Genomic DNA, 27,186 nt, shown 5'->3' on the forward strand with positions numbered 1-27,186 from the left:
TCCCTTTACCCCATTTTCTCAGCAATTTCATTTTATCATCTCATACATATCTTTGGAGGCTGCCATAACTCCTCTTTGAAGGGTGTAGGTGGGGCATCAATAAATAAGAAAGGAGATGGACGAGGAAGAGGGGCAGTCCACTCAGATGGAGAAAGAGTGCAAAAAGTAAAGGCTGAATAGACATTACTCCAAAGATGATACACAACGGCCAGCAAGCATATAAAATGAAGCTTAATGTCACTAATTCATTTGGCAAATGCAGGTCAGAACCATAATGAGAGATCACCTCATACCCATTAGGATGGTTTCTATCAAAAAAGAAAGGAAGGAAGGAAGGAAGGAAGGAAGGAAAGAAAGGAGGGAGGGAGAAAGGAAGGGAGGGAGGAAGGAAGGAAAGAAGGGAGGGACGAAGGGAGGGAGGAAATAAATATTACCAAGGATGTGGAGAGAAAGGAACCTTTGTGCAATGTGGGTGGGAATGTAAACTGGTGCAGGCACTGTGGAAAATAGTATGGGGGTTCCTCAAAAACTTAAAAATAGGGGTGCTGGGTGGCTCAGTCGGTTGAGCGTCTGACTTCAGTTCAGGTCATGATCTCATGGTTTGTGAGTTCAAGCCCTGCATCGGGCTCTGTGCTGACAGCTCAGAGCCTAGAGCCTGCTTCAGATTCCATGTCTCTCTCTCTGTCTCTGCCCCTCCCCTGCTCACACTCTCTCTCTCTCTCAAAAAAAAGAAAACCTTAAAAATAGAATTTCCATACTATCCAGCAATGCCACTTCTGGGTATATTTCAGAGGAAATGAAAGGTGGATTTCGAAGATATTTGCATGCCCCCGTTTATAGTAGTTTTATTCATAAGCTCCAAAAGGGGGAAGCAACCCAAAAGTCCATAAACAGATGAATGGATAAACAAATGTGATATATCTATGCAATGGAATATTATCCAACCCTAAAAAGTCACATGGATGAACCTTGAGGACATGATGCTAAGTAGAATAAGCCTGTCACAAAAAGACAAATACTGTATGATTCCACTTATATCAGGTGCCTAAAGGTATCAAATTCACAGAGACAAAAAGTAGATGGTTGTCCCCAGGGGAGGCGGGGAGGGGAGCTGTGTTCATTGGGTACAGAGTTTCAGCTTCACAAGATCAGAAGTTCTGGAGATCAGTTGCACAGCAGTGTGAATGTACCCAATACTGCTGAACTGTATACTTAGAAAGGGTTAAGATGGTCAATTTTATGTTGTGTGAATATTTTTTAATTATGTGTAATTTGTTGTTAAAGTAAAGACAAGAAAGACTAGCTGATCTTTTCACAAATTTGCTCAGTGTGCTTCCTGATCTCAAGTTGAAAGAAACTGGTGGTTTCATTTGGAATCTGTCCCATACCATTCCTCCCACTCAGGAGAGAGAGCAGGTATCTACATCCAGCCAGGGAGGGTAAGAGGAAATTCAATCACCTGGCTTGGATGTCCATAAATATTCAGGACTGGAGTGATCATTCTTCTTAGGTTTCCTTTCTTCCTAAGTAAGATTGGCAAAACTTTTTTTATATATATTTTTAAAGTTTATTTATTTATTTTGAGAGAGAGCAAGTTGAGAGGGGCAGAGAGAGGTGGAGGGAGATCACAAGCAGGCTCCGCACGGTCAGTGCAGAGCCCAAGGTGGGGCTCGAACCCATGAACTGTGAGATCACAGTTCCTGAGTGGAAGTCATACCTTTACCTGACTGAACCACCCAGAGAGACAGAATGGGAGAGGGGCAGAGAGCAAGCGAGACACAGAATCCAAAGCAGGCTCTGGGCTCTAGGCTCTAGGCTCTGAGCTCTTAGCACAGAGCCTAACACTGGGCTCGAACTCATGAGCTGTGAGATCATGACCCGAGCCAAGGTGGGATGCTTAACCGACTGAACCACCCAGGTGCCCCTGCCAGAAACTTTTTAACTGCTCTCCTTGAATCATCAGAATCACATTTATGAGACGGGATTTTTTTTTCCTTTCTACTTCACTCTCAACATCTACACCCTTATTCTTTCTTTCTTTTTTTTATGCTTACTTATTTTTGAAATAGAGAGAGAGCAAGAGGGGGAGGAGCAGCGAGAGAGGCAGACACAGAATCTGAAGCAGGCTCCAGGCTCTGAGCTGTCAGCACAGAGCCCAACGCGGGGCTCAAACTCCCGAACTGCGAGATGGTGACCTAAGCCAAAGTAGAACGCTTAACCGACTGAGCACCCAGGCGCCCCAGTCTATCCCCTTGTTTTTATGTGCTTATGACAATGTACCTCCCACACACAACTAAAGAAGCACAAATTTTAAATGAAGTGTTTTTATACGCAAGATCCAGGTTACTTAACATGCTATGTAACTAACGCCGGCTAATGGGTTAAGCAGGGAATATGGGTTACTGAATCAACACTATGCTAGTTCATCTGAGGCCAAGCAGTCTTTTCGGATGATTCATGTTCCACTCACTTTCACTCAGTCACAGATGCTTTACTCTTCCTTTCAACCTGAAGGTCATGCTAGTGGCAATTTCCCATTCCATGGCTTTTTGCCATTTTGTGTAAGGTTAAAACATGAGAAGTTTGGTTCAGATGTCTGGTTTTACCGTCAAATGATAAAGGCCAGAAATCCAGAGACAAAACCAAGAAAGAACATGTAAAATAAACTGAGTTCCCTGTAAATTTAAAAAGGGAAAAGCCGCTTGTTCCACCTGACACACATCACTCCACACCCAAGTATAGGAACCAAGTTCAACCGACGTGGGAATCACACTTGCTCTGTGACCTTGGGAATGTCTTCACCTTTCATCTAATTTCTTCCAGCCATAAAACGATAATTAACACTATTAATACTATAATGCTTCTGACTTGAAACATCCAACTCTGTTTAAAAGAGAGAAGGGGGCACCGGGGTGGCTGAGTCAGTTGAGCATCCGACTCGGCTCAGGTCATGATCCCAGGGTAGGGCGATCGAGCTCCAAGTTGGGCTCCTCGTTGAGTGTGGAGCCTGCTTAAGATTCTCTCTCTCTCTCTCTCTCTGCCCCTCCCCTCTGCTCATACACTCTCTCAAATAAAAAATAAATTAAAAAAATAAAAGAGAGAGGATGTACCGAGGTTACCAGAAGCATGGAAAATGCTGTGTGGTAAACTGATGGGCTAGTAGAAGTCTTATTACCCAGGTTGACAATCAGGGCAGTCAAGAAGTCTCCCATTTTGTGTCCGCACTGGAGACAGCTTCCATTCCATTTCCGTGGGGTTGCAAATACCATCCACATGCATAGGTGATCTCCGAAGTTCTACCAAGTGGTCTTTGATAGTGTGGTCGTTTCAGAAGACAATGTGATCCAAGCATTTTGTTTACATAGACTTCAGAAACTTGAAATGTAATATTAAACCACAATTCTCACAGGCATCCTATTACATTTTTTTCAGGCTTTAAAACTTTTTATTTGCATAGTAAAAATTATGCATTCCAATAATTAAGATCGTTTGAACAACAACAAAATGGCAGTGAGGAAACTGCATTTTGCAGCCAGCAGGACACCTTGGACCGGCTTGGTTTTTACTTTAAACTTCACTGTGGTGCCACCAACTTCTTGCTTCACCGACGTGCAGGCTCTCTTCCTTCCCCACCAGCCAGCTGGCAGATGGGAGAGCCGGGGGTGGCTTGCTGTCAGTGGTTCTCGATTCTTCCGTGTGGAAAGGGGTAGCACAGTCACTTACACTCGATCCAAACTCTTTGCATCTTACAAAGTTAAACAGCTACAAGAAGTACACGCAATGCCTGTGGAAGGTACCGTGCATGTTGGTGGCGCTCGCCTCATTACGATCCACCTGCTTGCTTCTCCTATTCGCTGGTTTCTTTGGAAGGCGGTGGGCTTCTCTCTTGCGTTTCTGTTGCCTTCAATTTCGATTTGACGAATTTCTCAATCTCAGCCGTATTGGGTTTGTGAGACAAGGTTGCAGAGGAAGCAGAACACGGTGCCGAAGCAAGTGGAGTCCAATCTGTGCACCGGCCGCCACAGGGCGCCCATCCTCTTATATTCTTCATAGTAATATTTTTTAGAAAGTTCCACATACACTTCAAAGCTTCTGTTTAATCTTGGAGTATTTTCACCTCAGTAGCGTGTTATTCTTGATGAGTCAATAGTAATATGTACTATGGTAATATATACTAATATAATATAGTAGTGTATACTACCGTAATATATAGTGTATATTACTATAAGTAACATGCCAATAGGTAATATAGTAGCTAAGATAGGAATAGACTTAACAATCGAACAATTTTCTTCTAAATCAGTAACTAATATATGCCTTCCTTTCAGCGTTTCTATAGCATTTTGCAATTTACAAATGCTTTCTGCTTCAACAACACTGGGCAGTAGATTGAACAAGTATTCTCCCATTAGTTAGAAGGAACTAAGCTCCCCAAATTTAAGTGGTGTGTCCAAGGTTGAGATAGTTCTTATTGTTTTTAATTTTTTTAATCTTTATTTACTTTTGAGAGAGGCAGAGCATGACAGGGAGAGGGGCAGAGAGAGAGAGAGGGAGACATAGAATTGGACGCAGGCTCCAGGCTCTGAGCTCTCAGCACAGAGCCCAACACGGAACTCGAAATCACGAACCTCGAGTTCATGACCTGAGCCGAAGTTGGACGCGCAACCGGCTAAGCCACCCACCCAGGTGCCCCGAGATCGTTCTTCATCCATTCATGGTAGCTTCGTGAATGACATATCCTGCAAGAGAACAGAGAAACTAACATTTTTCTTACTGAGATGCATGATTTAGAAAACTTGGTTTTGGTTTTCTTTCAGGTCACTTTGCACTGAGGATGAGGAACCAATTTCATTTGAAGTGCCATCAAAAACTGATTTTGTATTTCATTATACCGATTATACTGTTAATGAATTAACTGAGGCATAACACTTCAAAAACAAACATCATTTTATGATACCAATAATGCAAAGTAAGGATTGTTTTTATCATTTCAATTGGCCTGTTTAATAGTCCTCAGGTTTATTGTCTTACCCATTCCTTCAGGGCTAAAATTTCTCAAGTTTCAATGCAAAAAAAAAAAAATGCTATTGGAATATCTTAAGAATAAGGGACACATGTGCAAACAACGAATTGGGAAGTTGGGCTCTGTCGCCACAGTTAATGTTTCTTCATTTGTTTCAGAATAAAATCAATGGCATGTTGTTGGGCATATTGTCACACCACATGCAGATGCTTGTCGAACATGAAGAATAACTTTCCAGAACTGAATGAAGCTGGACTGGAGTAGGAATCCTTCTCCATGGCACCAAATATGGACCAGCTGGTTGGGCTGGCATCTGAATGCAGTCACCAGTGAGCTCCGTCTGCCAATTCTGTGCGATCCAGAACCATCTGACAGAACCCACAGCACTGGCCACCACCCTGACTCTTCGCTGTGAATCTGTATTTTCTAAATCCACAGAAGTCAAGTCTGAGGAAATAAACCAACCAGGTATTGAACTTGACCTAGAACCTAAGCTTTTCACAGAGTTGTATATAGATACCTCATGAAAGATATCAAAAGATGCCATCCCTCCCATCAATATGAAACCATTAACATTAATTTTTAAGGATTCAGCTTTATGTTTATTATTTTACATTTTGTGACAAATATATGTTTTAATTACCTGAAAATTTTGGCTTCATATGTTTCTTGGATACTCGTTAGAGGCCCTACAAAGAGAAAAAATTTAGAATTATGACATAGAGTTTTGCAAACGATGTTCACAAGGAATACTCATTTTCCCATAAGATGGGCCAACTAAAATCATACACTGGCAATTCACATTTCACCAATCCACAGAATTAAAGTTTATGAATGGAATTTTCTCAAGATTTTCTCCCACACATTTTCTTTCACTTTTTGATACATGCTAATCTTGTCTGTAAACTAGCAGTAAATGATTAAAATGATAAACTGACAACACAATATTCACTAAATCTTAATTGTGCAAGTTTTTTAAATGCTTATTTATTTTTGAGAGAGAGAGAGAGGGAGACAGAGGATCCAAAGCAGGCTCTGAGCTGACAGCAGAGAGCGCAAAGTGGGGCTCCAACTCATGAACGGTGAGATCATGACCTAAATCAACATCAAGAGCCCAACACTCAACCGACTGAGTCACACAGGCACCCCAATTGTGTAACTTTTCTGATATGCATAAAACATTTTTCTGCTGGTAAAGTGATTCCTAGTTGATATGACAGAGATAAATATCAAAATATTGGAGCATATTATATAAAAGTGCCATGATTTCTAGTTTCACTCAAAAAAAAAAAACATTTCAGAAAATACATTAGATAAAAATCTTAAGCTCCACCAGGTCAAAAAGAAAATACTATAAATAAAGCAATAAAAGGCAAATTGGAAAACATTACAAATAATACACAAAGAGGCATTTACAACACAGTAAGAAAACGAAACAACCAATGGAAAATGGAGGAAGGGCATGAAGACGAGCTACAAATACAGTCTCCAGTGATTCCACACAGGAAATAGTGCACAATACAGAGTAACCAACTAGGGCTCATTAGACTCTTCACAGCTTGTGGTAAATATCTACTCAGCCCCTTCAATACTTTTTCATTCTGAATCCATGCCCACCAAGCAATCTTCTGATTAATAATGGGTTTTGTCAGGTTTGGGGAACCTGACTAGAATGAGCTGAATTATAAATCACGAATACATAAATTAGCTCTGGGACCTATACATCAGTCTCAGAGTAACAGAAACTAACAAGCCAGGGAACTGGGGAGATGTTAAAGTGTGCCTACTTGCAACTAGTAGATAAATAAGTCCTGGAGATCGAATGCACAGCAGTGCTCACAGACAACAATACTGTATTATAAACTTCAAAGTTGCTAAGAGACTAGATCTTAATTGTTCCCACCACAAAAAAGAGATGGTAATTATGTGACATGATGGAGGTGTTAGCTAAGGCTATAATGGTAATTGTATTGTAATATATAAATGTATTTTATACACACACACAATATTATATGTCGATTGTATTTCAATTTTTTAAAGTTTATTCATTTATTTAGAGAGAGAGAGAGAGAGAAAGAGAGAGAGAAAACAGGAGGGGCAGAGGGAGAAACGGAGAGAGAGAGAATGCCAATCAGGCTCCACACTGTCAGGGCAGAGCCCAATGCAGGGCTCCAACTCATCTACTGTGAGATCATGACCTGAGCCAAAACAGTCAGATGCACAAAGGCCTGAGCCACCCAGGTGCCCCAAGAAACTAACACTTTGTAACAGAAACGTATAGGTAACAAAATACTTTCACATTTGTTACCTATTGTGAGTTTCACCAAAATTATGTCTCCTGGACTAATCAACCCTGAAGAGACCAATAGAAATCAATTTTATGGACTTATAAAGCCAGGAATCAAGTCCTTTATTAGGAGAGTGTTGATTCCACGACGAGTAGGAATGCTATGGGATGTGCTCAGAATTTCACACAGGGACAGAGAAAAACAAGCTAACAGAATGGACTTGAGGGGGTCGAGGTGAGGAATAATAAAATTGTTTTGTTTGCAACCTTCTCAGTCGGGCTCATCCAATAAACCAGTTCCACTAGGGGTCAGGCTTTACTTGAAGTCTGTGTCTGTCCCTGTCAGTGAGGGATCAGAGCTGGGATCCCTTCCCCCTTCCTCCCACTCCCCCTTCCTCCTTTCAGCGTTCCTACCTTCTTTCCTCCTAGCTGGTCATTCAGCATGTGTATTTTGAGCCCTTGCTATAGTATCATATGTTAAAGATACAGGTAAGGCTCCCACGGTCATATAGATAAGAGCAGCATCGGACTTTAACAAAGTAAATTGTGGAAATAAAATTACAAACCCCATATTCTTGAATTCAACCTTGTTTAGAAAAGGTAATTAGAACAGAAGCTAACCACCTCATCAGTAGTAAATAATCAGCTCTTAGAACAGCAGTTCTCAAAGTGAGCTTCACAAAACCCTGGAGTACCTTGGGAGTTTGAGAGCTCCCAAGACTTAACGACTTTTCTAAATAAACAAACATTTTTCTAATGAGATCAATGGTGATCTTACAAAGGTAATTTTTAAATATATTTTATAGTGAAGTGTGTCAACATCTGGACAATTTGCATTCGTGAACTAATATTTTCTAAATAATCAGCGCATAATGTTACAAAACCATTGCATGGGTAAAAGATCCATTGAAAGGGTAAGATGGGTGGGGCCCCTGGGTGGCTCAGTTGGTTAAGCGTCAGACTTCAACTCAGGTCTTGATCTCTCTTGGTCCGTGAGTTCGAGCACCGAGTCTGGCTCTGTGCTGACAGCTCAGAGCCTGGGGCCTGTTTCAGATTCTGTGTCTCCCTCTCTCTCTGACCCTCCCCCGTTCATGCTCTGTCTCTCCCTGTCTCAAAAATAAATAAACGTTAAAAAAATATTTAAAAAAACAAAGTGTAAGACGGGTGAAGGGATTTTAATGTAAGAGAATACAAAAAGCTCATTTGTATGGTTTCAGATTCCACATTGCTACTAGACTTTAAGAAGCTCCCACTTATCAAGTTTCAATATGTTAAAGAAGAATATGGACAGCTCTCTTAAAAGATTGCAAAATAGCCCCACCTCCACCCCACCCACCATTTCTAATGCATTTCCATGTGAGGCCATATTTTCTTCATATACTTCAAACAAGAACAACATATTGATTGAATACAGAAGCAGGTATTCTATTGAACAGTCATCTGTGAAGCCAGACATGAAAGGTTTGCAAAAATATAAAATAATGTCATCCTTGTCATCGATAATTTTAGTTTCAGAAAACATATTTTTCTTAAAATTTATGTTAGCATGTAATGGGCTTATTATTTTAATTTTCATTTTTTTAATTTTTTAAAAATGTTTATTCATTTCTGAGAGTGTGTGTGTGTGAGCAGGAGAGGGGCAGAGAAAGTGGGGACAGAGGACCCGAAGCAGGCTCTGAGCTGACAGCAGTGAACCCCGTGTGGGGCTTGAACTCACAAACCGTGAGATCATGCCCTGAGCCGAAGTCCGACGCTCAACCGACTGAGCCACCCAGGTGCCCCAAATTATTTTCATTTTTAAACAAATTAATAAATATTTTTAAATTTCTCAGTGGTAATTTTTAATGCAGTTAATATCAATAGATACCATCCTTACATACAAAAGCTCTTTGGAGTCCTCAATAATTTCTAAGAGTGAGGGGCACCTGGGTGGCTCAGTGGGTTGAGAATCTGATCTCGGCTCAGGTCATGATCTCACAGTTCGTGGGTTCAAGCCCTACACTGGGCTCTGTGCTGACAGCTCAGAGCCTGGAACCTGTTTTGGATTCTGTCTCCATCTCTCGCTATGTCCCTCCCCTGCTCACACACTTTCTCTTTCTCTCTCTCTGTCAAATGTAAATAAACATTAAAAAGTTTTTTTTTTTTTTAAATAATAATTTCTAAGAGTGAAAGAGCCCTAAGACCAAATACTTTGTTGCAACACCATCTTAATGCAATGGTGGCGGGGGTGGTGGGGAGCAGAGGTTTCTTCAGTCTCTGACAATAGGGAAAATAATTCAGTCATCTGTAGACAGTGGAGGAGGCTGTGGGTGGAGGGCGGTCTGATATTAGAGACCAGAAAGTTTGAGACGGTTGCTACAGAAAAACAGGAGGGTGCCCTCAGGCTCCTCTTAAGTGCCTCCTTTGGCTGTTTCTGAGGCCAGTGGCCATGTATGCAGGGCCTTTCTGGTCTGGAGAGCTGTTTCCAGATGACCCAACACTGTTGGCCCTCACTGTTCTCACAAACCCAGAGCCAAATCTGCTGAGAGTCAAGCAGGGGTAGGCTGTCTGCTGGGCATGTCCTTTTCTTTTTTTCTTTTTTTAACATTTATTTATTTTCGAGAAAGACATACACACACAGAGCGTGAACAGGGGAGGGGTAGAGAGAGAGGGAGACGCAGAATCTGAAACAGGCTCTAGGCTCTGAGCTGTCATCGCAGAGCCCGATGCAGGGCTCAAACTCATGAACCATGAGATCATGACCTCAGCCAAAGTCAGATGCTTAACCCACTGAGCCACTCAGGTGCCCCATCAGTCTTGATTATAGTCATGCTAGTGGGCATGAAGTGGTATCTTAATGTCATTTTAATTTGCATTTCCTTTGTGGCTAATATGTGGAGCTTATTTTCATGTGTTTATTTTCCATTCGTGTATCTTTTTCGGAGAAGTGTCTATTAAGATCTTTTGTCCACTTTTTAGTGGGGTTATTTGTCTTTTTATTGTTGAGTTGTAAGTTTTCTTCATATCTTCTAAATCCAAGCCTCTTATCAGATATGTGACTTGGAAAAAGTTTGTCATTCTGTGGGTTGTCTTTTCACTTCCCTAATGGTGCCATTTGCAGCACAAAGCTTTTAATTTTGATGAAGTCCAATTTATCTTTTTTTTCTTTTATTTCTTGTGTTTTAGGGGCCAGATCTAAGAAACCATTCCCTCTTCCAAGTTCACGAAGATTTATGCTTATGTTTTCTTCTAACAGCTTTTGGAGTTTTAGCTTTTACATTTAAGTCTCTGATCTATTTTGAGTACATTTTGTATATGGTTGAGGTAGGGGTTCAACTTCATTCTTATTCATGTGGATATCCAGTTGTCCCAGCATCATTTGTTGAGAAGACTATTCTTTCCACATTGCATTGTCCTGGCACCCTTGCTAGAAATCAGTTTCCAACGAGTATATGGATTTATTTCTAGACTGTCAGATCTAGTCCACTGGTCTATATGAGTATCCTTATGCCAGTACCACATTGGTTTTTATGAGTATATAGCTATAGCACGCTTTGTAAATGGAAAGTGTGAGTTCTCCAACTTTGTTCTTCCTTTTCAAGATTGTTTCTATCTATATCCTTTGAGTGTCCATATGAATTTTAGGATCAGGTTGTCAATTTCTGCAAGAAGTCAGCTGGGATTTTGATGGAGATGTGCTGAATTGGTAGATCAATTTGGGGAGTACTGCCATCTCAAAAATATGACATCTTCAAAACCATGAAAAGGAGATGCCTCCTCTCCAAGTCTCGATTTCTTCATCTATACAACGCCTATCCAGGAACACCCACTCTAGCTAAGTAGGAATGAAACAAAGTTAGTGCAGGGCTATTGAAACACTCATTAGATAAGCGCTCTATTGCCAGCGTTATTGTTTCGAGGAGGCGGAGCCATGCGGCGGGGGCGGGGCGGAGGAGGGGCGGGGCAAGGCAGAGCCACTTGGCGAGGGCGAGGGCGGGGGCGGGGGCGAGGGCGGGGCACAGAGCCGGGCGGTGGGAGAGGCGGGGCCGTGCGGCGGGGGCGGGGGACAGGGTTCCCCGGCCCGCGGGCCGCTCGGTTCTAAGTGGCCGGGGAGGCAGGGCGGACGGCCCCCGGAAGGCGGCGGGAAGGAGCCGGCATCCGGGTCATGGCCGCGCCGGGCGCGCTGCTGGTGATGGGCGTGAGCGGCTCGGGGAAGTAGGTCCGGGAGGGCCGGGGGCGCGGGGGGCGCACTGGAGGAGGCGGCGCGCGCGGCGAAGGCCAGAGCCTGAGTCACCGTGCCGGACCCGCGGGGGACGCAGGCTTCTGGGGAGCCCCCCTCTTCCTTTTGCCGATGAGGAAGCGGAGGCCCGGGACGCCAGCTCCCTCTCCCCACCCTCCAACCTGCCCGCCCCCGGGGGGTGGGGGGGTCGTGCTGGCCGGGGACCACATCCGAGACCCGGGTTCTCCGCCTATAAATCGAGAGGCTCTTGGCGAAAGCCCTTTGTAAAGAGGCACCTGCTGGGGCGCCACCCGCAGTGGCTCCTGCAGTCACAAGTGCCCGAGTTTGGGAGCCTCCGGTCAGAACAAGGCCCAAAGCACAAGGACAAACCTCTCCCTACCCAGGGTCCCAGTCTCCCACAGATCTTGGTCAGATCTGGAGCAGCAGCTCCCTCCTGAGAGGTGCTGGACTTTTGTGATTGGATTTTAGGAAGAGAATTTCACCTCCTGGTCTGTTTTCTCTGTTCTGTGATCAGCGTTTATCAGCTTAAACTGGAAGGAGTCGGTGTTAATAAGGAGTCACAAAACCCCCAAGGGTTTGCAAGGAGGTACACCGGATGCCACAAAGCCTCTGCCTAGCCCGGTCTGGCCAACGTGGGGACTGTGAGCTAGACTTTGGCTTCCTGATTAGACCAAACTCTACCTTGCTTTTTACCGGAAAAGGCAGCTACAGCAGCATTCCGCCCCAGGCAGCAGAAGACAGATCTTAATCAAGTGAATTATCATAGCTTCAAAGGCCTTATAATATCCTCCTAGAATTTTCTGAACCAGGAACTGCTTGTGTGGTCAAGTATATATTAAAGACTCTTTCTTGCTCCAGGTAGGAAAGTTTAGGTTTTCAAAATTATTGTGGCGTTTTTAGCCTGGTATCCTGAGAAATTAATTTGGGGGTTCTTGAAATAAAATTAAAATAAAACAGGGAGTCAGAAAGTCCTTAGGTGTTGTATGATTTGAAGAAGAATGTAAGACTGCTTCTGTGGTGTGACGAAGTGGGTGTCTAGAGCCGGAGATCACACAGCTGCCTGGTTGTGTGAGCTTGGGCAATTCATGTACCCCTCTCTGCCTTGGATTAGATTGGGGAGGCTGGTGGCTGAACCATCTGACTTATGTGGTTATGATATTCATGCATTCAGTAAATATTTATAGAGCTCAATCCTGACTCTGTATCACTGATATATATTGAATAGGACAGATAAAATCCCTGCCCTCAAAGAGTTCACATTCTAGTATGGGAAACACACAGTAACTGAATAAATACATGTACATAGCGTGCCAGCAGTGGTCAGTGGGCCAGGGGAAAATAGACAGTAGAACAAAGAACAGCAGGCAGGATAGTGAGGGAAGGCTCCTCTGAGGCAGTGGTATTTTGCACAAGACCCACAACAAGTGGGAGACTAAGCCAGATGGACAGCTAGGGAAAGATCATTATAGGCAGGCAGAATGGCAAACACAAAGCCCAGGAGACTTGGTTTCTTGGTGGACTACCAGGGAAGCCATTGCATCTGAATGATGGGAGATGAGGTCACAGAAACAACGAAGGTGAAGAGAAGTGATCATATGCTGGAGATATTCTGAAGGTAGAACCAGAAGGATGTGTTGATGGACTGGATGTGGGGTATGAGAGAGGAAGAGAGGTGTTAAGGATGACTTCAAGATTTTTGGCTTGCGTAATTGGAAGGAAGGGGGTTGCTATTGACTGATGGGAAGCAGTAAGCAGAGCAGGTTTAGGGAAAAATATATCAGGAGCTCAATGTGGGATGTGGTGAACTGCCTATCAGTCATCCAAGTGGATTTGTCAAGTGGTTGATTGCGTATAAAGTCCAGAGTTCAGGAGAAGAACTTTAGAAATAAATGTAGGGATCCTTGGTACACAGATGTATTTAAAGACATAGATGTTGAGATCACCAAGGGAGTGAGTAAAGATAAAGATGCTGGCCAAGGCCTGAACCCTGAGTCCTCTGATGGTGATACACCAAGTAATAAAACGAGATGAGAATTGATTATGTTGATCAATGGATGTAGCAACATTGAGTTCTTTGGTGACTTTTCTGAGCCCCTGATAGGGCCTTGCAGAATTTTAAATTACACTCTATAACATTTACAAGGAAAAAAATGGCTCAAGAAAACAATAGTCTCAAGCCAGAAAGATTGCAGTTAAGCCATTGTTAAAACAAAGTAATGTCAAATAATAATTTTACTTATTTACTATGTTTATTGCCTCTCCCTCCCCTATCTGGATGTAAGGGATCTGTTTTTTCCTTTTTGTTTACTGACTTATGTGTCTATAACAATGCCTGGCGTGTAGTAGATGCTTAGTAAATATTTGCTGACCTAATGCATGAATGAACAAATGAATGAACGGAACTATTTGAGTAGGTGGCAATGTTAGTTTTGTTTATATGTTAACAGCCTTTGTGAAGCCACCCTCTGCTTCTTTCCAGGTTTTCTTCTGTTGATGACATGAGCTCAGGCCCTCTGAATATCTTTTGTATTTAATCTGTGCCCCCACCTACCGCCACGGTCCTACTGGTTTTTGTTTTGTTTTCAGTCTCCTTAATCCTGATGTACACCAACTCACTTGGAGACCTTTGGGTCCCAGCCTGAGTTGTAATGCTTATTCCCGTGAGTCTTAGCTCTGCCGAGCACTGTGACTTATTCCTGTTGGGGAGTCCCTGTCCCTGACCGCTTTGAGTCCAGCTGTTCTCTGGTTTAGATTTGGATAGAGCAGTAGACAGTAGACTTTTCCTTTTCCTTCTATCTCCTCCCTACCAGTCTACACCCAAATCTAGTTAGCTCTTCTTTTAAATTGTGAGTGGTGGCTGACGTGTTCATTCCTGGCTAATCTTAGTCCTAAGTGTGACTTCCGTTATGCACAGTTCGGGCTTCTCTGGCTGTGGAGTTAGTCGCCAGTAGGCTGCAATGTCACCCTGTGCGGGCTTCAGCACAGTGAACCTAGTGGGACAAGTCCCAGTTCTCATCAATCCTTTGGTTACATCGGGGAGCAGGTCTCAGTTGGGCACACATGTATCTCTAACACCTCCCTGATACCTTCGTAACAAGAGACAGAACCCTGGAATCCAGCTAGAATGTGAGCAGGGTCTTATTTTAATTGTATACGTCTTTTTGGTTACCTTCCATTTAAGGCAAGTAATTATGGCTTCTGGTAGGAAGGAAAAAAGTTTCCTTCTTTAACACATTCACTTAACTTTAAAAAAATGAAGCAATTAAATTAAAAAACAAACAAACAAACAAACAAACAAAAAAACATCAAGTAGGGGCACCTGGCTGGTTCAGTCCAAAGAGCATACAACTCTTGACCCTAGGGTCATGAGTTGAAGCCCCATGTTGTGTTGTGGAGATTACTTAAATAAACAAAACTTTAAACAAACCAAGTAAATAACTGTAGAGAAGGGATGCAAAACTTCGGAGGGAGGGCATGAGGAAACAGTAGGAGGATAAAATCAAAATTCTGAAGGTGGTCCTACAATGACTGGCATTTGGGCAGCGGATTAGAAATTGAGGGAGGGGCGCCTGGGTGGCTCAGTCGGTTAAGCATCCGACTTCGGCTCAGGTCACGATCTCGCGGTCCGTGAGTTCGAGCCCCGCGTCAGGCTCTGGGCTGATGGCTCAGAGCCTGGAGCCTGTTTCGGATTCTGTGTCTCCCTCTCTCTCTGCCCCTCCCCAGTTCATGCTCTGTCTCTCTCTGTCCCAAAAATAAATAAACGTTAAAAAAAAAAAAAAGAAAAGAAATTGAGGGCAAGAAGGGACTTGAGTTATCATGAACTGTCTGCCAGCCTGCACCCTGACCCCAGGGCGCTAGACCACAAGCCTCAGGGTGGCTGGGAGCACATGGCAGTGCGCCAACCATATCCTGGGGACTAGTAGGTGCTCAGTAAGCACTGGCTGAGTGAAATGAGTAGTGAGTGGATAAACGTAGCTCAGTTCCCCTGTTTTGCAGGTGATGAAAAGGGTTTGGAGGCCGACTTGCACAGAAGCAAGTGGCTGTTTAGTGGCCAGAGGGAGACGGTGGCCAGACATTAGGTGCTGAGACCCAAGCCATTCTCACCAAGAGTGCTGCCTGGTAGGGTTCTAGCGGGACCTATTCAGATGCGCTGCACAGAGGACATTTCCCTCCAGGGTTGAATGAGTACTGGTGATTCTCATCCCAAATTTTAAGAGTGTGTCTCTGTTAACCCCCAAACAAGGTGTTAATGCTTTTATGAGCTCCTTGACCCTTGTCCTGGGAGGTTGAAACCCTGCCCCACACCCACCCCCCGTCAGACCCCTCCTTCCAATATCCTCAGTAGAATCTTATCTTTATTCAGTACTTTTTCTCAAAATATAATTATCTATAGAACAGGGACCAAAAAGCTTCAGAAAGAACTTCAGTTTAATGAGATCTTATATACAGTAAAACCTTGGTTTTGAGCATAATTCGTTCCAGAAACATGCTTATAATCCAAAGCACTTGTATATGAAAGCAAATTTCTAGAACAATTGGTTCAGTTGTGATAATGTGATATTTAGCATCATGTACTACTAGGATTGCACAAGAGATCGCAGGTTTATCAAGTTAAAATTTATTAGAAATGTTTGCTCGTCTTGCGGAACACTCACAGAGCAATTTACTCATAACCCAAGGTTTTACTGTATTGCTTTTTGGAAAAGAAAATTAGTGGTAATCAGTAATTATGCCATTTAAAGGTTTTTTTTAATTTAACGTTTATTCATTTTTGAGAGACAGAGACAGAGTGTGAACGGGGGAGGGGCAGAGAGAGGGGAAGACAGAACCCAAAGCAGGATTCAGGCTCTGAGCTATCAGCACAGAGCCCGACGTGGGGCCCAAACTCATGAACTGTGAGATCGTGACCTGAGCCGAAGTCAGACGCTCAATGGACTGAGGCACCCAGGCACCCCAATTTTAAAAAAAGGTTTTTTTTTTTTAATGTTTGTTTATTTTTGAGAGAGAGACAGAGACAGAGACAGAGCACAAGCAGGGGAGGGGCAGAGAAAGAGGGAGACACAGAATCAGAATCAGGGTCCAGGCTCTGAGTTGTCAGCACAGAGCCCAACGCAGGGCTCGAACTCACAAACCGTGAGATCATGACCTGAGCCAAAGTCGGATGCTTAATCGACTGAGCCACCCAGGTGCCACCCCCCCCCCAATATTTTTTTAAGTTTATTTATTTATCTTGAGAGAGAAAGAGAGCACAAGCGGGGAGGGGAAGAGAATCCCAAGCAGGTTCTGTACTGTCTGCATGGATCCCAATGTGGGACTTGAACTCATGAACCATGAGATCATGACCTGAGCCAAAGTCAAGAGCCAGATGTTTGACTGAGCCACCCCAGGGCCCCAATTACATCATTTAAATTCCTGGAGGAAACTAATGTCATGCTCTAGACTCCAGGGTCAAGAGCATTATTGTCACTGCTTCAGTATCATAAAGTTAGTGGGTTTCAACACAGCGGGGCAGCCGCCTGTGTCCCAGGGCACCCCTGCATGGTGGGAGGCACATACGGGTTGGGAAGGGCAGTCACCTGAACCTCTGTGTCCTCTCCACAGATCTACCGTGGGCTCCCTGTTGGCGTCCGAGGTAACCTGTTCTGATGCCTCCCAATTTCCAGTCCCGTTGTGCTGTCTCTTTGCTTCTCTCCCTTACGTGCCCTTTCTTCTGGCCTGTTGGGGTTTGTCAGACAAACCAGGGGCATGGCTTGTGAAACCCAATGGAGCAATTTTGTTTTTCTCTATGGTGATCACCAATAGTGATGAATGAAAGGAGCAGCAGCCCTGGGAGCTGGGATAGTGACGTGGCATCAGGGCCTCCCTGCTTCTTCCCTCCCCCCACCCCAGGGGTGGGGAGCAGCAGGTGGAGGGGAGGCTGGTGGGGGGCGGGGGGAGGGTGGTCCTTGGGCTGCTGGTGAGGAAAAGGGTACAGGCTCATTTCCACACCTGCCCAGCGGTATTAGTGATGGTTGTCACATGGGCCACACTGCCTGCCACACACACCGTTTCACTTTGTTCTTAAAGTTAGGTTGGAAATTCTACGATGCAGATGACTATCACCCAGAGGAAAATCGAATGAAGATGGAAAAGGGGATCCCGCTGAATGACCAGGTAACGTTTGCCATCTGTTTCCAACACAGATGCTCCGGCCAGGGGCCAGAGGTGGAGATCTCGCAGCACCTGGCGTGGGAGAGTTCCTGCATGAGGGGACCCGTGCACAGTGCTCCAAAGCCAGGCACATGGGGGTCCTGCATGTGTCAGCTTTGGCCCTGAACTTCTCTCTGAACGCAGAGTCAGGACGATACCACCCTGCCAGGACACTTTGTTGCAGGCTTTTAATCTGCAGATTACATTCCTGAGGGCAGAGGCCCTCCTGTGCCCCAGACCTGTGCCTTCATCCTCTCTCCCCAGGGCCACCGTCACCAGACTCTTATCTACCCTAAAGCCAGAGTGATCACTACAGATTCAAATCCAGCCCTTTGGAAGTTTCCCACCCATCTCAGGGTCAAAACCTAAAGGCCTCAATATGCCCCACTCCTGTGGGAGTGTGCCCACCCTCCCTCTCTCCACCAGAGCCACCTTGGCCCCTTTCTTCTTCTTTTTTCTAATGTTTATTTCTTTCTTTTGAGAGAGAGCATGAGTGGGGGAGAGGAGCAGAGAGAGAGGGAGATAGAAACTCAAGCAGGCTCCTTGCTCAGCTCAGAGCCCGAGGTGGGGCTTGAACTCACAAACCCGGGAGATCATGACCTGAGCCGAAACCACCTGAGCCAGCCAGGCGCCCCAACCCTGGCCCCTTTCAGTCGCTTCTGCTAGGCTCTTCCCCGCAGGGCCCTTGTCTGTAGTTCCCACTGTCTGGGATGCACTGCTGTCCCCTCTTCTGTTAACCCTGCTCATATTCACAGCTCCGCTCCCGTGCCGCCTCTTCAGGGAAGCTCTCCTGGACCTACTAAGGGCAGACCTCCTGTAATACAAACTCTCGCAACACCACAGCCCCCACTGCCCTGGTCCCATTTGCAACTTGGCATTTGATGGTGTGAGAACTTGATTAATATTTCTCTCTACGACTAGATTTTCCTTCTGAAAGGGCAAGGACTGTGTCCTGTTAACCATTATAAACCCCCAAGGCCAGACACACAGTAAATGTCAGAAAATACTTGTGGCATAGTTGTAAGTGAACAAACGAAGGAGAGAAGGAATGAATGAATAGTAACCTCGTTCCTTTATGCACTGTCACGAGACCACTTCCTAAGGGTCCCTCTCAAAGCAGAGGTACTAACTGTGGACTCACTGGTATAACCAGCTGTAGCCCAGGTGAGATGTGAGGGCCAGGTCCCCGCAGCAGCTGAGAGCAGGGCCCCCCCGCCAGGCTCACAGGGCAGGTGTGTCCAAAGGGCAGGAACAGAGTGGAACTGGCCAAAGACCGACACTGACATTTTCACTTTCAGTGACCTTGGCCCCAGCCATGCTGCCACTATCTCACTGTCTGCCCTTTGTCCCGCCTTGAGGGACCGGGTCACTCTCTGTTTCAGGGAGTGTGACTTGAGTTGGCAAAGATTCAAACTTGGAACCATCAAAGTGAAACTTGCGGGGCGCCTGGGTGGCTCAGTCGGTTTAGCATCCGACTTCAGCCCAGGTCATGATGCCACACTTCGTGGGTTCGAGCCCCGTGTCAGGCTCTGTGCTGACATCTTGGAGCCTGGAGCCTGTTTCAGGTTCTGTGTCTCCCTCTCTCCCTCTGCCCCTCCCCTGCTTGCACTCTGTCTCCCAAAAATAAATAAATATTAAAAAAAATTTTTTTAATGAGATTTGCAACATTTGACTTGAGAAGACAGGAGGAGGGAACCATAAAAGAGATTCAGAGTCACAATGGAAGCATAATAATGGCATGACACTAGAGCTGATGGACACAGTGCAGACAACCTGTCTCCACCACTCAGCTTGTGTGGCCTTTGGCAAATGGCTCAGTCTCTCTGTGCCTCATTTTCCTCCTGCGAAATAGGGATGGTAAACAGGACCCATTTCATTGGGTTCTTGGGAGGATTAAATGAGGTAATACTAAAAAAGAATAGTCACAGTGAAGTACACAAAGCATTCAGTAAGTTATCACTTACTTATTGTTGCTAATCTATCTACACAGTCTCGTAGGTATAACACAGACCATTTCTACAGTGTGTAAAATGGGACTGCGCCAGCATTATTTTTCTCCTTGGTGAGTGCAAGTAAAAGTTAAGCTAAAGAACGAAGTAAAACAACCCAAATGGATGGATTCTAAAATGGCACTTAAACAGCCTCCCTCTCGTCCACAAGTGAGGCTTGTTAGGTGGGCAGTGTGGGTGGGGGGAGGGAGTAGCATTCGGAAGAGTTTATTGTACAGAAGAAAAGGTTATGAGTTCCTGGACGAAACATAATGACTTGCTAAATATATTTAGAAGAAACGATACAAGTTGGCCAGACTTTAGACTTTCTGTCAGGGAGAGAAAGAGCTAGAACAGCAGATGGTTCACATTTTTAACGACAGCCCAGCCAAGAATGAAGGTGTAGGTCAGAGCTGGGCTAGCACCAGTGGCCCCTCCTGGTCACCTAGCAACCAGCCCTGCCCCCGTGATACCGAGATGAGGATCAAGTGGAAAGTCGGGGCAGAGGTTCAGGTTCCTCTGGGGAAGAGTCTCAGGAAAGCTTGGTTTTGTGCTTGGAGGGCTGAGGTTTGAATAGAAAGAACCCGAGTCGAATATTCCAAGGGCTCCGTAAGGCTATTTAGCTATAAATTAATACGAAATAAAATGTGAACTCCAGTCCTTGGGTTACACTGCCACATTTCAAGTGTTCAATAGCCACATGTGGCCAGTGCCTACCACCCAGACAGCACAGAGAACACTTCGATCATGACAGAAAGCTCTAGTGGACAGTGCTGGGCTAGAGAGAGATATGCCACCCAGGCTGTGATAGGATGTTAGTAGGAGAGTGATGGTGAAGTATTTGCAAGCTCTCAGTCTTCTCTATGTGCCAGGCCCATGCTGTCCTGGCAGCCCACAGTGACACTTAAGACTTCAAACTCTGTTGAAGGAGGAATTTTTTTTTTCCCTTGAGAAAGAGAGCGAGCGCGAGAGGGGTAGGGGCACAGGGCGAGGGAGTGAGAGAATCCCAAACAGGCTCCACACCCAGCGCTGAGTGCAACATAGGGCTTGACCTCACAACCGTGAGATTATGACCTGAGCCGAAATGAAGACGTGCCCCAAACGAGGGTTTTTTTGAGAAAAAATTTCCTGATTATAAATGTAATATTTGCCCTGTATAGAAATTTGGGGGGCACCTCAGTGGCTCCGTCGGTTCAGCATCTGACTCTTGATTTTGGCAGAGGTCATGATCTCATGGTTCGTGGGATAAAGCCCTGAGTCAGGAGCCATACTGACAGCACGGAGCTGCTTGAGATTCTCTCTCTCCCTCTCTCTCTGTCCCCCTGACTCCCCGCCTCATGCTCACTCTCTCTCTCTCCCTCAAAATAAATATATTTTTTTAAAGAATAGGAATGAGGGGCGCCTGGGTGGCGCAGTCGGTTAAGCGTCCGACTTCAGCCAGGTCACGATCTCGCGGTCCGTGAGTTCGAGCCCCGCGTCAGGCTCTGGGGCTGACGGCTCGGAGCCTGGAGCCTGCTTCGGATTCTGTGTCTCCCTCTCTCTCTGCCCCTCCCCCGTTCATGCTCTGTCTCTCTCTGTCCCAAAAATAAATTAAAAAAAAATAAAATAAAAAAAAAATAAAGAATAGGAATGAAAAGAGGGCTGTGAACAAACCGATGTTAGTAAATTTGAAGACTTAGATAAAATTAGACCGGTTCATAGAAAAATATAAATTACTGTGGGAAAATGGGCTTGAAGGGCAGTGATCTGGTGGCAGAGACTATTCTTTTTCTTCCCAAATGGAAACATGATCTTACTGATGCTGCATTTGGCTTAAGTATCAAGAGGGTCCTGGGGCACCTGGGTGGCTCAGTCAGTTGAACATCCAACTCTTGATTTCAGCTCAGGTCATGATCTCACGGTTGTGAGACTGAGTGCTGCGTTGGGCTCCACGCTGAGTGCAGAGCCTGTTTGGGAGTCTCTCTTTCTCTCCTTTTCCCTCTGCCCCTCCCTCCCTCCTGCACAGGCACCCTGTCAAAAAAAAAAAAAAAAAAAAAAAAAAAAAAAAATCAGGAGGGTCCAGAGATCTAATTATATGTGTAGTCTCTTCCTGCCATTTCAAATACCAAAACTGAATCAAGCATAGAAAACCTGGGGTGCCTTGGGCGGCTCATTCGGTTAAGCATCTGACTCTTGATTTTGACTCAGGTCATGATCTCAAGGTCTTGAGATCAAGCCCCACACTGGGCTCTGTACTGAGGGAGCATTGAGCCTGCTTAAGATTCTCTCTCTTTCCTCCCCTCCCCCAGTCGTGTGTGCATGTGTGCTCTCTCTCAAAAAGAAAGAAAGAATAGAAAAACTGAATATAACACAATGCTCATTTAAAAAGTTGAATCTGTAATCAGAGATCTCCTCTCAAAAAAAAAGGCCCCAGGCCCAGATGGTTTTTCAGATGAGTTTTGGTCAGTTTGGAGCACTGTAACAGAATACCACCAACTGGGGTCTTAAACAAGAGACATTTAGTTCCCACAGTTCTGGAGGCTGGAAGTCCAAGATCAAGATGCATGGTCAGGCTCTTGGTGAGGGCCTTCTTCCTGGCTTGCAGGTGCAGGGGGGTATGAGGGGTTGTGGCACAGAAGAGAGAGCACACATTAGCTCCCTAGTCTCTTCTTCAGTGAGCACTAATCCCATCATAATGTTGCTGTGTGGAACCACCCAGTGACTTGACCCCACACCACAGCCTTGCATGTGGCTTGTTTCTCAAAACCACTAAGTTCTCTCTGGACTTTAACACTGATGGTCACCATTAACTATGTTTCTGTACAAATAAACAGTACCTGGAAAAGTCACTTTGTGTCTGCTTTAATTTCAGGACAGGATTCCATGGCTCTGCAACTTACATGACATCTTACTAAGGTAAGAGAGCATCAGGCCTTAAAGAAAACTCATCAGAAAGTAGAGGGGGAAAAAATACACTCTTGAAATCACTACTGACTGATGATAAAGGATCCCAGTAATGGAGTGCACTTCTGTCAAGTAACCAACAAGGATTTTAATCAACCAGAGACATATAATTTAGTTGGGTTCTAGAGACAGCTTCTAGACAGTTCCACAATTATCTGGGAATCTTGGCAGCCACTTGGGCTTCCATAAGCCCATTTCTTCATTTGAAAATGGGGATAAATATAGTTCCTACTCACAGATTATTGTGAGAATTGAGATGAGGCATGGGTGGCACTTAGAACAGTCTCTAAAAACGCAGAAAGTGCTCACAAGGGGATAAGCAGTGCTACCACTGTTACAGCCACATCACCACCATTTCAAGCTGTGGCCAAGCAGGGTAAACCTAGGGGCATTTGTAAGTCAACAGATAATTGGTCACCAGGATTGGAGTCCTAAATTGTCCTGCTCTATATCATGCTTCGCAGCAAACGAGGTCCCCTCCACCCATCCATGGACCTGGCCCCCTGGGAATCCTGGTTGGGATGTAGAGGAGAAAGAAAAGGCAGGGAATGGCTTATAAATCTTGCTTTCTAAAATGAGGACGTAATTTCCTATTTTACAAACCTAAATCATCTGCACCATATGCAATTAGAATATATTTAAGATGAAAAATTCAGTTTACTTTTTCACACCGCACTGACGTAGCTGGCAAACCCTGTCTTGCATGGGCTTATTAGAGTTTAGGGGTTTAGGGATTCAGAGTTTGAGAACTCCCACCACTTGGGTCTCTATAACATAAATAGACTCGTCAGAGATCGAATACACTGACCTGTGATGGACACAGAAATGGAAGATCCTCAGGAGAGCAGAGATCAGATATCCAGACCCAGAAAAGACAAGCTCCTACCCACGGATTGTGGGTGGGAAGAGCCAGAAGGCTCAGATAGGAGTTCATATAAGTTCGTTGCTGATGATACACTCCATCCACTGGGTCTCAAGTGTCACTGGCCATAGAGCAAAAGCAGACCTCTTCAGAATTCTCAGTTGGGAAGCAAACATTCTAAGTGCCCAAGCCAGGGTTTACCCTTCACCTCTACTTGAGTCCCTTCCCAGCCCCAAAATGACTGCCTCTCCTGACCACGGACAGGGGCACACTGCAGCTGGGTGGACGTGGGGCTCACTTACTTTGTGCAGTCTCCGAGCACGCCGGCTTTCCCTCTTTGGTGCTTGTCACTCTGCCTGTATTTCTGGCTCAGATTTTTTTCTTAGCACATCCCTGGAAGCTTCTCATATCCTGCTCACCTTGACCACATACAGTCTGATACTCCCTTTTCTCCTTTCTCCAGCTCTGTACTGGTAACTTTACCAGACTCTTTCAGCATATTGTAGAGCAGGGATGGGGAGGAGCCAGCTGTGAACTTCAAGTCACTGTGAACACCTGTGGAGAACCGAGGTGTGTGTGGTACCGGTACCCACCGGCAGCCACCATGTCCACATGCTGTGGCCGAGCCACATCCTACATTGACACGTACCAAGCACTTCTGTGTACTGGGCACCTTGATAAACTTTTCCTCCTCACACTTCTATGGACAGGTACTCTAAGTAGTCCCATCTACCAGACGATGAACTGACGCTCAGGGAGGTAAACTGCCCAGGATGGCTCAGTTCACTAGTGGAAGATCTTTACCTCAAAGCCAGGACTGCCTGATACTTGACCACCATTTTGTAATGCTTCCCGCTGGCCAGAGAAGTTAGGACTGGAGTCCTTAACCTGGAACTGACACCAATTATTTTAAATGACCTTATTCTTTAGTTACCGCCCGCCCCCCCCCAACTTTTTAACAGAGATGTAGCCTCCGGACAGCATGTGGTTCTAGCCTGTTCAGCTCTGAAGAAAGTGTACAGAGACATCTTAATACGAGGAAAAGATGGTGGACCTCTGAAGTGTGAGCAGATGCGGAAGGACAAACAGCCAGCTGAGGTGAAGCTCCTCGTGGTCTATCTGAGTGGGTCGTTTGAGGTCATCTCTGGACGCTTACTCAAAAGAAAAGGACATTTTATGCCCCCTGAGTTACTGCAGTCCCAGTTTGATACTCTGGAGCCCCCATCAGATCCAGAAAATTTCATCCAAATCAATGTGGACAAAAATCTTTCAGAGATAATTGCTACAATTATGGGAACTCTAAGATAACATGAAAACTGTTTCAGATCAGTGGTCTGGAACAATCAGGCAGAAATTTCTATCCCAACTCAAACTATGTTCTAGTATCTTTGTCAATACTGTATTCTAACAAACCATAGTGTACTGAGATATGTGTGTTTGGGTATGATTTGAGGAATCTGTGGTACTCTTGTCATTGTGCTCTGGCACACTGGGAGGAGACAGGAGGGAACTTTGAAAGTAAAGCTTCACAGGAATTCGAATATGATCAGAGGGAATTCTATAATCAATGCTGTAAATCACGACCTTATTTAGAACATTCTTGATCATGCCTGTATTTGGACAAATAAATGAAACTTGGCTATCCTTGGCATCCCCTGGAAATTGGTCCCAGGAGCAGAAATGTACAAAATTGACTGCTCACCATCAAGTCACATCAGACCATCTGCTAATCCTCTCTCCCAAGATAAATAAAAAGCACATAAGCTTCATGGATATAAAAAGTTGCAAAGGTGGAACTTCGATGGATGAAGCATGGAACTCAGTGACCCAACTGTCCCCATTCATTTTATGGAGACACCATGAGACCAGGCTGGTGTCAGCCACCTGCTCTTCCACTGCAAAAACCATCAGCAGTGGACTCTAGGGCGAGGAAGGAACACCAGAGCTGCTGTGGCCAAGAGATGAAATGAACCTTCCCGAAGGTCAGGAATGTGTCAGGAGCAGCTGAGCTAGGTGAGGCTGCGCAGGGTGCATTCTGGGCCCTGGGGAGGGCAGCTGCACTCTGGCCTGTTTCAGCCTGTCCCCCAGAGACTCCAGAAAGAAGCTCCCTTATCCCTGTATCCTGACCGAGGCCACAGGATCCAGCTACTCTACGGGCCACTCATCAGCTCTGACCAGAAAGTGAGTTTTGGAACCAGTTATCTAGTTTTTTTCACAAGGGCATGCAGTCTGTCTTGGGAACTGCAAGTAGAATATGTGCTTGGCATGCCAGGAGACTGAAAGGGCCCTCCTGGGCAGGCAGACTTTGCTTAAGGAACATGTGAAACCTCAGATCTTCCTCTCTGCCTGGATATCTGAGAGGCATCTCCTGCCTGACTTCAGTCCTCATTATTCACGGTCCTTCAAGTCGGCCAGTCAACATGCTCAGGCTGGCTGAGAGTCACCCCTAGTCACAGAGGAAAGACTCAGTCCACTGTACTCAGTGAGCCCACACTGGGTACTGGGATGGGCACTCTGCAGGGTTTGAGGATGCAAAGCTCTGGCTCTCAGGTAGCTTACGTGGGGGTGGAAAGACAGGGCATCTTGTCTCCTCTGGCACCAGCTAGAGTTCTCAGTGAAGGCAGTTGCTCACAAAAAGAATAGATTTTCTTTTTTTTTTTAAAATTTTTTTTCAACGTTTTTTATTTACTTTTGGGACAGAGAGAGACAGAGCATGAACGGGGGAGGGGCAGAGAGAGAGAGGGAGACACAGAATCGGAAACAGGCTCCAGGCTCCGAGCCATCAGCCCAGAGCCTGACGCGGGGCTCGAACTCACGGACCGCGAGATCGTGACCTGGCTGAAGTCGGACGCTTAACCGACTGCGCCACCCAGGCGCCCCAAGAATAGATTTTCAAATATCCTGCTGGACAGTCACAGAGGACCTTGAAAAGCCTGTTTATAATTATAGAGGCACAGAATCTATAAATAAAAATACTTTCGCAGTTGTAAGATACCCTGAAATTTCCAAGAATGCCATAAAGGAACAATTGTATTCCTTTTTAGTTTTAATTTTACTTAGAGTCGTCCTTTCAGAAAATCATGGTGGGTTTTTCTGTCATGAATATAACACACCTACATCAATCTGTGTTTGTAATGCTTCATTCACAGTGATCCACCTACAGGCACAAGCATCCAGCTGCTCCACTGTGTTGGTCTAGTGTAACTGTGTCCAAGTGTTACACACTGAAACTCATTAACTGATTACAAGTTACTTTCCCTTTTTCTCATTTAGAGTTAAGGCATCCTATTTACTATTTGCTGGGTAAGTTCTACTACCAATCAGTTTCACTTCAAAGTGGTAAGGGGGGGGAGGGGGGGCGGGGGGGAAGGCATTAGAAAATAGTTGTTCAAAAATAAAAAGGAGCGCTGAATCTGGTGGGGATGGGAACCAACCACTGCTCAAATCTTCCCCAAGATGGCCACAGGGATGCCAAGGTATGAGCCAGTACTGCCCTCTGGTGGCACCTCAGGGGGACACCGCAAGCACAGGCCGCTCTCCCACCCACGAGAACACCTGTGGCAGCCACAGGTCCTGCCCCTGGCTCCCCACCCAGGTCTGACCACCCTTCTGCTCAGCCTCTACGACCTGGCAAGAAGAGGCAGGTGAGACTTGTCTCAACCTGATTTTCTCAAC

The 27,186-nt window shown here is 45.2% G+C and overlaps 2 protein-coding genes and 1 pseudogene across 4 annotated transcripts in view; 1 reads left to right on the forward strand and 2 right to left on the reverse strand.

The window, feature by feature from the left end:
• Nucleotides 1-3,823: 3,823 nt before the first annotated feature.
• LOC125936087 (thymosin beta-4-like) lies at nt 3,824-4,372 on the reverse strand (annotated as a pseudogene).
• An 84-nt stretch (nt 4,373-4,456) lies between these two features.
• The window catches only part of UBQLN1 (ubiquilin 1), a 79,165-nt gene continuing 56,435 nt past the window's right edge, over nt 4,457-27,186 (reverse strand). For both annotated transcript variants that reach the window (XR_007461772.1, XM_049649804.1), the window contains 2 exons: nt 5,667-5,712; nt 4,457-4,739 (listed from right to left, as the gene is read on the reverse strand). Coding sequence is in view for 1 of the 2 variants with exons in the window: in XM_049649804.1 (XP_049505761.1) it covers nt 5,704-5,712 (9 nt within the window). In the remaining variant the exon portion in view is untranslated. The remainder of the gene's footprint in view (nt 4,740-5,666; nt 5,713-27,186) is intronic.
• Nucleotides 11,360-26,153, forward strand: IDNK (IDNK gluconokinase). Of its 2 annotated transcripts, none has more exons than XM_049649828.1 (5): nt 11,360-11,504; nt 17,131-17,161; nt 17,596-17,682; nt 22,558-22,601; nt 24,474-26,153. In XM_049649828.1, exons 1-5 carry the CDS (start codon nt 11,455-11,457, stop codon nt 24,817-24,819), a joined length of 558 nt encoding a protein of 185 aa, XP_049505785.1. In that variant the 5' UTR covers nt 11,360-11,454; the 3' UTR covers nt 24,820-26,153. The 2 variants fall into 2 exon arrangements, with proteins under 2 accessions (XP_049505785.1, XP_049505835.1); XM_049649878.1 differs by having other exon boundaries at nt 11,477-11,504; nt 17,600-17,682.

Source organism: Panthera uncia, chromosome D4 (assembly GCF_023721935.1).
Source record: "Panthera uncia isolate 11264 chromosome D4, Puncia_PCG_1.0, whole genome shotgun sequence".
In the NCBI taxonomy this organism is placed as follows: domain Eukaryota; kingdom Metazoa; phylum Chordata; class Mammalia; order Carnivora; family Felidae; genus Panthera; species Panthera uncia.